The sequence below is a fragment of the Pholis gunnellus genome (assembly GCF_910591455.1).
Source record: "Pholis gunnellus genome assembly, chromosome: 19".
NCBI classification, from domain to species: Eukaryota; Metazoa; Chordata; class Actinopteri; order Perciformes; family Pholidae; genus Pholis; species Pholis gunnellus.
Genome location: NC_136546.1, coordinates 11374845 through 11387448, shown reverse-complemented (window position 1 = coordinate 11387448; position 12604 = coordinate 11374845). Strand labels below are relative to the sequence as shown.

The following is a 12604-nucleotide window of genomic DNA, read 5'->3' as shown; positions in this document are numbered from 1 at the left end:
CTATTAACGTTTGGGCTTCCCATTATTAGACGTAGACCAGCTTAGATAACACGTTGTATAATCCCGCTAGATCATAGTTTATATTCCAGGTAATGGATCCATCATTAGACTTCCACTTTGGTCGTTGCCGAATTAAATGAAAATAACATTACAGCTTATAAATCATAGTATAAGTAATTAAAATATATATGTAAAGTCCCAGGATATAATTGAAATTCTATTAATTTTACGTAATGCATATATGAGGAACTAGCTCTGACACAGCCCTGTATACTGCATGGGATACTTTGTTGTTGCGTGAAAACGTGTAGCTCTCTTCTCTATTTAACCGTTTTCATCTATGACAAATCAAACTGACCTTTTTTAAACGACATTTGACTCCACGCCTTCTTCGAACAGTCAGCAATCACCTCCGGCCCAGCACAAAGAGTCACACCGTGTCTTGATTGTATGTGCAGATCATTACAGTGTCATCGCAGCTGCTCTACTTACTTTTAATACCTCACAACGACTTCCTTTTGGAAAAGCGAACGTCACAGAACGCCCAAGCTGTTTTGCTCTCCCAGCTGTGAATGCAGTTAGGTCGAACCACCTGTTCTTTTTTTTCCCCCATCTGTGCCTACCAGTTGTTAGTTAGCACCAGCCAGGTAATGCTCACTCCAAGTCAGTATGAGAGGCCGTCACTGCTGCTGTTTCAGACTCACTGGAGAGAGAGAGAGAGGGAGAGAGAGAGGGAGAGGGAGAGAGAGAGAGGGAGAGGGAGAGAGAGGTGCTTTTGGTATAACTTGACTCCCAAGCATGGCTTTAGTGGCACTTATTTGTGACCTAATAACTCTTCTCTGACCATATTGAATGTGAAAAGAGCCCATCTGAAGTCGACTCCTCACAAAGTTCATGTCGGGCGGCTTCAGAGTTATATCTTAATGTTCTGACAAATCAAATAACTTTGTATGATGAAATCAAAACTCTCTTGTGTGTTTATATAAAGCTCTAAGTAGACAACCAACTTTTTCTTTGGTATATTTCTATACCAAATAGTTTGGCTTTATTCTTTTGAAGGCATTTCAAGTTAAGACTTGCTGAAGTGCTTTGCTGTCCTCGATCTTTCAGAATAAGAGGGAGTTATTGCTGAAAGCGCAGCACTGCGGTTATTATTATTGTTGTTTTTTTTTTTTTTAAATGTACAGCTTTTTGAATGTTTGCGTGCGTTAAAAAAAGAAAATCAAATCTCAAACAATGCAGACGGGAAAAAATGACACGAAAAAAGTGAATGACCAAACCACACAAGGAGCACAGCCCATGCTCGTATCTTTACGGAAACATCTTTTTGTACGATGTATTTGTACATTTTTACACACAATTCCTCTCAGGATGATGAACTGTTCTCAGGGAATTAACCAAAAAAAAGTGTATTTTATTCTTTTGGGACTCATCCACTGACTGACTCAAAAAAAAAACTGTTAAGCAATGGGCGAAGAGACGTATGTAACCGATTCATGTACTGATATTAGCAACTACCTCTTGTGTTATACATAGTTGTTCATTTCTTTTTGTTTTGTATATGTTTGATGAGCTTGTATGAATAACTGTAGGTCTCTATTGTACTGAGGTGTTGTGTGAGAAGTTCCCTCGTGTTGCCACAGACTCCCTGGTCTTCCTTCCCAGATTTGATAAGTAACTTTTTTCTTTTACCGCTAAACTTTTCTTTTTTTTTTTTTTGTTTACAGCAAAAGCCTACCTCATATGAGCTGTTCATCCACAAACTCCTTACCTCCTCCGTGCAGTCGTTTCTCCCATTAAATTGCCACTTGTCGCACTAGAGTCACATCCGCATTTTCAGCGAATCAGCCCTGGAATGGCTCGTCACTTGTGACTCCAAATACGTCTTACAATCAAAGCCCTTTCCAAGGTTTTACACAGTTTTTCAGAATGGGCGCGCTTGTCTCAAACATACAGGGTGAAGTTTTTCTGCCAGCTCTTGTGTTATACCGTCAGTGTAACACTCACCACTTATCTGCAGACAGCCAGTGAGTTAACCTCAGTTTGTTGGGCTAGCTAGATATATGTTGAATATGAAATATTTAACATTTCCATGTGGACACAGTTTGAAAAGACATGGATTGTTGTTTCTTAGTTTGTAAGTATTTCATCTTAACCGTTTTAGTGACCACTTCATGTGATGGGCTTAAGGTGGAGAAGAATAGGATTGTACTTCGCACACGGAGTGCCTATCTCTATGTTTTGTTTGTCTGATCCTATTACCAAATAGATATTTCCTGTTTTTGGGGCTCCATGGTAATGGCCTTTGTCAGCCATTTTTACAGCCTCAGATAATCAGAAGTTGTGTGGTTTGGAGATGATGCCCCTTTTTGTTGCAAACTACATTTGTAGTTTAGAGCGGCATTGGAGTTGACAAGAAATCAGTAGATTTTGTACTAATGGTGACATTGCATAGACGTCATTCTAAAAAAAAAAAAAAAAAAAAAAAAAAAAACTTTATGGAGATGAATATTGTTAAAAGTGCTTTTTTTTAAAAACTAACTCATGAGATCAAAGATTGATTTTGCATATGGCTGCAATCTTATAGTTCATGTTGCAGGGGGCCTACATATTGAACTGAATGCTTGTTTATGCCAGTTATGAACAAAATACACGGCCGCGGTAAAATATAGTGATATTATTATTGTTAGTAGCTTTATCTTTTCTTCCAATCAATGTAACTACTGATTGATCTCTTGTTAATTGTCCTGTTCAGTATTCAACACAGCCAAGACACCCTCAAGAGAATAATCTCCGTATGGTAGTAATAATAAAATGGTTATTGTAAAGGTTTGTCAAGGCTACATGTCGGATAACAAATTGTTATAAATATTTTCCAACTTGTCTTAAGTTTTGAATCATGCGAATATGAATATAAGAGTTTCATCCATGTAATCCTCAAGACCGAGGTCAACTTGAATGTACCGGTTGTATCTCAGCAGAAGGTCCAAACAAGGAAGCTCGAGAGTGTGGTCACACATTTCTTTGGACCCCAATCCTAATGACTACATCATGGTAGCTTCTTCACACTCGTGCATTTCTGCCCCTGCAGCTGTGTCAATGAAGGAAATGTCACATGAAGAGGGATACACCTGCTATGTGGAGCTATGCAGTGTCCAAAGGCATTGTAGAGATTATATCACTCACACGACGCCATGTTAAGAAAGATTGTGATATTTATTTAGAAACCGGGATAAAAAAAACAACATTCTTTTGTTTTTCTCTTTTATTTTCATTAACTGGACTTGTGTGGAGTTAAAAGGATAATTCAGGTTGTTTGGTCACACATCTCTGTCAGTCATCTCTGTCCTGCATTAGTTACAGACATGGCCGAGCTAGCTTCTCCGACATGCTTGTAAAGGAAGAGGTGGGTGGAGGGCTATTAGATAGATATCAGTCTCACTTTGGTCCGTTCAAATATACTGCTACTGCCAGCTTTAGCCTTAGCTTAGCACAGAGACTGAAAGCTCACTCTGTTTTGTATTTTCAAGATAATCCCATTTGAATTTGACAGGGTTTTATTGGCTTTTTCTTAAACACTTTTTGAACCTTGAAAAGTTCAAACTCACTGGGTTTTTAGGAATTCATTGGAGAATGAATTACTCCTTATTCAATGAGAATAATAACTCATGGTATCATTGAAGGAAACATTTCTAAATTCTAGTCTAAATTCTTCAGCAGCTCGGCGGATCAATGGCTAAAATAAAACCATGCACACTGGGCCAAAGACGACCCCAAAATCAAATGAAAATCACATTTAGGCCACATTTAAGACCGAACACATTGAATTATCCTTAATGTATCAACAGCCTTTGGAGACAGACAGGATGTACTATGCCATGATCCCCGACGGGAAACCTCAGCAGCCAGTCTCGCTGCTCCCTCATGTGATTGTTTAGTAGGGACGTTGCCTTTGTCAGCTGCTCTGTGCTCTGCCTTGACTGGAGAAACAATGTATTCTAGGGGATGATCAGTTATGATGTTTATTTTTTTTTTTTTAACTGAACTGTGTTATGTCAGATTCACATTGTGTACATGAAATCATACTGAAACGTCAGACCTCAAAAGGACCTATAAATCCAACCAAGGCAGTTTAAAGTGCAGATACCTCCTTGTGTTGAGGAATAACCTCACGTTTTCATGTTTGTTTATGTTTTTACTCTCTGCATCGTGGCCAGAGGGAGTCTTCTGTGCTCTCCTTCTCTGGAGTATGTCGAGAGCCAAGCACTGATTGCTTTTGATTGGGGGAAAATGTTCTTCTATGTGCATATCACTCATTAGCCCCAATGTAAGTGTACTGCCTTTTTTTTTTTTTATTTCTGTGAATCTTGGATTGGATTTTTAAATATGTCTTGAATGTTTTACTTGATTGGAAAATAAACCTATTATATTGGCATTAAAGTATGTATAATTTCCTACTAGACATTGCAGTGGTATATTATTCTCTATATGTGAATCGGATCGTAAGTTTCACTTTTATAGACATTGGGCTTCTGCAATTCGTCCAGATGGTATTCATGAAACGATAAGTAACAATGTTATTGCTGTTTTGTTTCCCAAATGTCTGGAATGGAGGCTGCAAGTGCAGTTAGCATGCATTATTCAGAATGGCCATAATTATAGTCACTCAACCTTAAGTAAGTGCAATACTAAATCAACAATGTTGATAACCTGCAAACTTTTGCTGGCCCTAGCTTCTCAAATGCTCACATTTGCAAAATGTCTCTGTTTTATGTAACTGAAAACGGAAATATCTTTGGATTTTAGACTATTAATATGACAGAACAAGCTATTTTTTTAAACGATAATCATTTTGCAAATGTTGGCCTTTAATTGGACTGTGTGTGAAAGATAAACTGACAAACACACATTCCTTGTGAGGATCATTTCCTTTTTCACATTTTACAAAAGAAACCATTGATTTATTACCAAAATAACCAATAGATTAGTTTGTAATGAAAATAATTGTTCTATTCAGCCCTTAATTAAAAATGCAATTTATCACTTAAACTGAAGTGAACTGCTGTATTCTATGGCTTGTTTTTCTCGAAGGACTTTCTGAAGCCAGTTCAACAACAGAAACGTTAAGATGCATCAATCACAGCACCCATCTGTCGCTGAAACTCAAAGTAAGCGATGACAACTCAAAAGTTGAAATAGATTCCTTGACTCAGTTTTCCTTCTTCTCCACTAGGGGGCAACCTAGCGCCACTATCTCATTCCTCCCCCCCCCCCCCCCTCAGGCCCGTGAAGGACACAGCTAGTGCAGATTAATCACTTCAACACATCTGACTCACCAAAGAAGCTGGTGTTTCTTCAAAGTCCTCTCTCTCTATTTGCCTGCTCCTCTTTAATGGCCCAGCGCCTTGCTTTTTTATAACCATCCGTCTCTCTCCCAGTCCCTCTGCTAAGCACATCTATTAAATGAACGCTCTTTGTTTACAGTTTCCCTTTGTTACCCACCATCATTTTCCTATACAGCTCTCCTTTTTCATATACGATCTCTGGAGATGATTCTTTTCAAGGTCAGCTGCTTTTACGGCATGTGATTTTGGAGGTATCACGGGCGGGCGGCGATAAGAAGAAGACAGGGGAGAAAGGATAGAGAGATCTAAAGGATAATATTGCTGGGCCTTGAATGCAAACAATGCAGTGTGTGTTTTCAGGACGTCAGAGGCGGCACACAGACTGAGGAGAGGAGAGGAGTGCATTTCTTCTTCGTCTTTCTCCTCCTGTTCCTCATTCCTAAACTGCATGTTGACCTTTGTAGTACCGCCTCCAGGCTGTATGCTTTAACCTTTCCAGTGAGATAGAGGGGGCCCCTGCACTGGGAATACAAGATAAATCACAACTGCTGTCTGTTAACACGACAGACAGCAATACACACTGGCATGCTGGCACCGCTAAAACCGTTGTCCTTCCTCACAAAACCCTCCTCGTCCTCCAAAAACACGTGCATGCAATAAAAATAAAGATGTTCACAGCATCAGCATCACTGGGCTGTTGCATGCACCCTGAATTATTCATCCTTCATTAAAATGCACTATGTGTAATGATAGCCAGGAGCATGTTTTGGGGTATACTTTTTTTTTTTTTGGAGCAAAACACGCAGGGGTCTTTAGAAGTCATTTGTGGTCAATTTTGTATGATCAAGCATGCTCCAGAGGAAGAAAAAAAAAAAAAAATCCCATTTACTTTCTTTGCATTGGGAATTCATGTTGAAAGAGATCAAAGGGGACAGACAAAGAGATGAGAGAATCGACATCTTCTCGTCTCCATTTGGCTCCCTATGAGAGGAGGAAAATTACTTTAAAGCTGCTGCCTTGATGAAAGAAAAGGGCGTTATGCCTGATGTATTCCTCCAGAGGTGGAATCAACAGTATGAATGACTCAAAGGCAGAGAGAACATTTATTTGAGAGAACCTAAGGGGGAATTTTGGTGAGAAAAAGAGAGTGCTATTTGACAGCGGTGAACAACACACTGATTCCCCTGTCAGGAGATGTGACTGGTTCAACACTGTTATTTCCGGGGTGTGTACATAAAAAAAAAAAAAAATGCAGCAGATGTCATGAGATAGTGAGCTCATTTGCAGGAACAGTCTGGGGATTTTCATCAGACTGAGTAGCATCAAGATGTCTATCGAAGAATATGATTTACTGTCATATTCAAGCCACAACCTTGCATTTTCACGGGACGAAGTGCAGAATGTGTCGTGAAAATGAAATAGCCTGTAAACGTCCCATTAGTTTCTCTCACCTCTACCCGAAGAGAAAACCCAGCACTGTCATTTCTTCTCTGACAGAGCTGTCAAAGCATCGCGCTCGCCCCTCCTAGTTAGACATGAAGCAAAGAGAAATGAAAACATTGTCGGTGAAAAGACTCATGGGGTAACGGAGACGCCAGGAGCAGGGTGAATCACTTTGCAAGCTGTGCTCCTCCATTTTGCAGCTGCCTCCCACCACTACACATCTGCCACTGGGAGAAAAAAAACATCCAGATAGAAAACCGCATCCAAACCAATTGCTAAGTGACACAAAAGATCACTTCTTCCAATTGATATTCATTTGCAGTCGAAACAGGGTTTGTCCCCCTGGGCACAAGTGTGTGTGCATAAACCCACATACAGGTGGCAAATGGTGGAGACTGTGCATATGAGCGCACAGATAATACACTTACTATTATAAGGGACTATTAGAGTTCTTTGCGTGGGGGCAATGGTGTTTCTATTGCACCCACCTGTGATATCTCTGGGCAGACACATGCCACTGCTGGGCAAGATCCTAATGTGTACCAAATCATCACTTTTCAACCAACAACACCTGCCCGACTCAGGCAGTTACTGCTATTCCCCATTTATTGTATTTCCGCAGGGATTTCATGGTATGCATGCTGAACTCCACGGAAAGGAGTCGAAGCTCATTTCTAGAGCTGAAATATCTACAAAACCACAAGCTGAATATTGTACCAAACATCTCTGCTAGGTTGAGCCACAGAGTAACCAATCATTCAATTATTTACACAGACCGTGCCAGGAATCTGTGATTTTCTTCGGGACGGGTAAAAGAAATGTTGCTGAATTATTGAATCTTTTTGTTTGAAAGCCACAAGTGCCTTTTGTAGAATGCACATTCACTTTGACCTGAAACGAAAGGAATCTAACAACAAATTGGTATTTGGTATTGGTATTTTGTTGTCGTATTTACACGTTATATAAATACATTTACATGTGCTGATTAGATGTTTGAAAGTTCAAAAGAAAAGAATAATAGATGTTGAGATGAGTGAGATGAGTATATATGTTATTCTGTAAGCTAGGGGTGAGTGAAATGGATGAAAAATCTAAAATCTAATTTCAGACTTGCATTTTAAAAATGCATTACTATTTATGTTTTGTTTTGTTTGTCATGTCTTTGTTGTGTTTCAAATGGGCTACAACTGAATTTCTATTTTACATCCCTGTGTTGCATAATGACAATAAATGATCTGTGAATCCTTGAATGACTTTTTCTGACATACTGTGAAATTTTTATGGCTTTTTTCGACATATTATAAAACAAAATGTTTCAACATTCTATACTATAACTTATACTATGACTATTTCTTTTAAACTTCTTTCGACATGCTATACTATTACTTCTTTCATTACTTTTTTCAACTACTATACTATGACTTTTTTCAACTGTTACGACCTGGCTCCAAGGATGCAACATAAGGGAGACGAGACGAGTGATAAAAGTAATAAATAGACATTTATTTAACGAACCAATAACCAAACTAAACAAACGATCGGCCGAAGCGGCAGCCGTGTCAGCCCATGAGAGTAGAGCAGCCAAAGAGGAAGTGAGGACCAGCCAAAGAAGAGGGGCAGCCTTTATAGTTGGGACCAAACCAGCCTCAGGCGTCGCTCATCAGTGGCCGATTAACATCCTGCAAGACAAACAGACAGGAAACAGGACACAGACCCGTGTGGAAGGGAGGGGTCGTCACACAACATACTATACTAAGACTTTTTTCATGACTTTTTTCGGCATACTATAGAAGACTTTTTTTCCATATTCTATATTATGGCTTTTTTATGACTTTTTTGACATACTATACTACGACTATTTTAGACATAATATACTATGACTGTTATTTTAATTGTTTAGACAAAAGTCGCAGTTTAGTATGTCAAAGAAAATTATAAAAAAAAGTCATAATGTAATATGTCAAAAAAGTCACAGAAAAGTAATAGTAAATGTCAAAAAAGTCACAGTATAGGTTGTCGTAAAAAGTAATAGTTCACTATGTCGGAACAAGTCATGAATTGGTGCAAAAACTATATAAAAATTACATTTTGACATAAAGCAGCCCTGTTCATTAATTTGTACCATTGCCATTAGCAGTATGTAAATCTCTGGCAATTTATGTCATCATTACATCACCCACCGCTACTGTGATGACTTTAAGTGCATCAATCGTTACCTAATAAAAGGGAAAAAATTTGGATTTACATGATTCTTAATCTGGTACCCTGAATTATTTAAAGCACTGGGAAATGAGCGGAGGAATACATTTCCTCCTTCACAAAATCTTTCTTGGCAGGTGCTTTTGGCCTCTAATATCTGTATGACAAACCAAAGTCACATTCAGAAAGCAATTTTCAGTCCACAACGCAATCTTGGCCATTAATTGCTAATGAACAAGATGTTATTCAAGGATACCTTTCCAAGGACCACTTAGGAAACGAAGGAAGAGGACTTAATATGATGGAAATAAGTGTGACAGACTAAATGGTCCCTGCTGAACACATTGACGCATGCTCTGACCTTCCCTGTCAATCTGAAGGGCAGACAGGGTGGCCATTTATGTTGTGGGGACAGCGCTCGGGCTGCAGAAACCGTTTTCGTCATTACTCCCAGAAAACCTTGTCAGAAACCCAGAGCTGTCTGATGGCCCGCCTTGTGGGAGGGAAATCAAAATAAACAATGAAAAATCTGAAAGTCAGGAGGCGTAGAACATTCTCGGGACCTTTTTGGTCAGGCTGTGCAGTCTCCCGAGTATCATTGTGTATTCTATATACTCACAGTCATCCGGATTTCTGGGAGCTCAAGGGGGTATCAGAGAGATTGATACACAGCCAGGTGGACAGATGGACCAGTCCGAAAAAGAGTTGGTCAACACGCCTCCAATCTTGATTTGATTAACAATTTTAGCAATTACCTAATGTCCTCCTTCCAGTCGATTAGAAGAGGATGACATTTCAGAATTTTGCAAGTCACTGTTGCTTGATGGCGTCAGTAAAATAAGTTATCAAAACATATCCTGTCTTCAGTTCATTTGTTACCAACACAATTAAATAGATGAATGAATAATATGAGGCAAAACTACAATTATGACATTTTTAATGACATTATTTTTGTAAAACCTTGCATCAATGTCAAATTCTTTTTTTCTCGATAGGACAGCCAAGCCTTTGAAGGCGTTTTTTTAATAAATGTTTCCAGGTTTTCAATCACTTCAGCTCGCACCACAAGATCTAGCTGCATGGAAAATGACAAGCAACACTTGTAGAACGGCAACGAGTTTCGGTGTTATATCTTCCCTGTCAACTTTTATAATCTTTATATGTAGATGTTTTAAATAAGCATTTGACTAATTCCATTGACGTACAGCAGAGATGTCATCACTTGCATTGGGCTGTGTGTGTGTGTGTGTGTGTTTTTGTCCCTGGAACAACAGATCCAATGATGAACTGAATAGTGTAAGAAGACAGGGGCAGTGAAGAAGTAATCTACTAAGTATGCTTGTCATTTCACAACATGGGACAGAGTTAACGGGCAAGATATGTCGTGGGGCCAAATGTGATTGTGTCACTTTGTGAAAAGAATCTGGAGACAATTAGTGGACAAATGATCTGCTCAAGACCCCTTCAGGGAACACAAGTAAAGCAACAAGCCAAAGACGTACAGGAAGTGCCTCGAAGCCGCCGATCATTTCCACATCACATTTACTGCAGTTGTACTGTTACATACATTCACAGGTCGCCCGTCACTGAGGTTCAAAATTCATTCCTGCCCATGGAAACATCAGGTGAGAAAACAAGTTCAACTCTTAGTAGCTGCTCGAGAGCTTTCAATTATATCACTCGATCAGATAAGAGCTGTCTAGTTGGGATGGTTAAAAAAAACTGACAAATACAATTAGAAGCTTACATGGCAACTGAGCAAATTTGATTAGCTGATGAAAATCATATATGACTGAATGCTCCTGAACAGCTACTAAATGGACCTTGTGTTGATATTATAGCCAGGTATTCATTTTTACTGCCTGTCACAATTGCAAAGATCTATATGTCTTTTGCCAAAAATTGAGTTTTCAAAGTATTTCTTTCCAAAACACAATCTCTCTGTTCTACGAGATTATTTCAACCCTTTTCTTCAATCAACTCAACTAGTTTAAATCATTTTTAAAAATCCAGTGACGTTTTTCCTCTTCTAGTGCAGCGGTTTGCCTTATGACTTGATACTGTCAAAGATCCCATGAAAAAACTTGAATTGTTTGCAATCTACTATGGCTGAAATGTAGCCTGCTAACAAAATTGTAGCTTGGTGACTACAGTTATGTTTTAAACACAAGCAACATTTGCATGTTTCACGATGTATTTTATCGTGACTCATCATAGCTACAGATAGTTAACCACACTTTGTCGTCCGCAGAGGTTTGCTGACAGAAGCTTCGTTCCTATTTTCAGAATGAGTCACCACCGTTCCTACTTTGAGCACCACTACTTTACAGTTTCATTGTTTCATTGTTCTTACCCACCAAAAACCACCACATTGTCCCCCACACATTATGTACAGCTGGCCCCATGATACTGACAGACAAAAGACTGAATCTCTGATTGATGAGAGAAATGAACCCTACACAGCAGAGTTTGAAGCCCCACCACCAACAGTTGACAGAATTTGAGGGCTGAGTTGGTATCTGCTACATATTTTGTCCACAGGAGGGGCTACCATGATACAAAGTACTACAAAACTTCTTGTTCTTGTACAAAAACAAACATTTTTGTAGAAATCCTGCATTTTTAAACAACAACTGATACAGAGTGAAAACTGCAGACCGCATGTAAGGACAGACATGAATAAGGACTTTGACAGTATACATTGCTTGTAGAGGCTTTGAACATAATATTAGGCATGATAGAAAGTTCTTCACAATGGCAGAACTTTTGGCACAAGAAAGGCAACACAGAAGAAAACGATGAGTATTCGACAAGGTCAGCATAGACCAAATATCACTTTTTTTTTTACATCAGTTCATAGTAAACCATTTGGCACTGACTACCATTCCATTTGTTGGTGGGAGATTTAGTGTTTGTTTAAACCATTTGAAAGAAACTCAAGCCACTGACGGGAGGAACCAATCGGGTCAAACACACATGGAGGTAAGACAAAAGGGCATTGACATCAACAGAAAAACTACATCTGGTGTTACTGTCACAATAGAGTTTTGCCTTCTGCACAGGTGTAAAGTGTGTCAGATGAGTGTGTGTCTGTGTGTGTGTGTGTGTGTGAATATATGTGTTACGTGTGTATGTTTACGTCCACTTCTAGTGTGGACCAGACTTACGTTTTGACCCCAAGCTGCTTGGATCCCATTTCAATTTACATACTTTTAAGTTCCTTTCCAGCTCCCTTCAAAAAGTGAACGTCACAGTGAGGTGACACTGCTCAGGTATCTATATTTCCACAGGAAACATCTGTCTACATAAGCAAGTGGGTTCAAAAAGGAATCCTGTTTTGACTGCTAACCTCAGTTTGTGGTTAAGTCAGCGTTAATTTGACCCCGTCTCCCCTCCATGGTTTTTAATCATGGTGTGTGTTCAGGGTATGCTTAACGTTCATGCCATGGTTTCCTTTCCTGGGAGTCTGCGGTCGTTGAATGTGTGCATGTTAATGACCTCCTCTGTCTTTACAATGGCGGGCGGCTGAGGCTTCTGTTTGAGACGACGTTGGCACTTCAGAGACACACGCAGCTCGTCCATCATGGCGCTGCAGAAAGATCGCTGCAGGAGGCAAC

The 12604-nt window shown here is 39.4% G+C and overlaps 1 protein-coding gene across 2 annotated transcripts in view; it reads right to left on the bottom strand.

The window, feature by feature from the left end:
- Nucleotides 1-12425: 12425 nt before the first annotated feature.
- Nucleotides 12426-12604, bottom strand: part of LOC306711608 (glutamate receptor ionotropic, kainate 2-like) — a gene marked incomplete at both ends in the record, with an annotated part of 49297 nt that continues 49118 nt past the window's right edge. For both annotated transcript variants that reach the window (XM_079180618.1, XM_079180619.1), the window contains one exon: nt 12426-12590. In XM_079180618.1, the coding sequence (XP_079036744.1) occupies nt 12426-12590 (165 nt within the window). The remainder of the gene's footprint in view (nt 12591-12604) is intronic.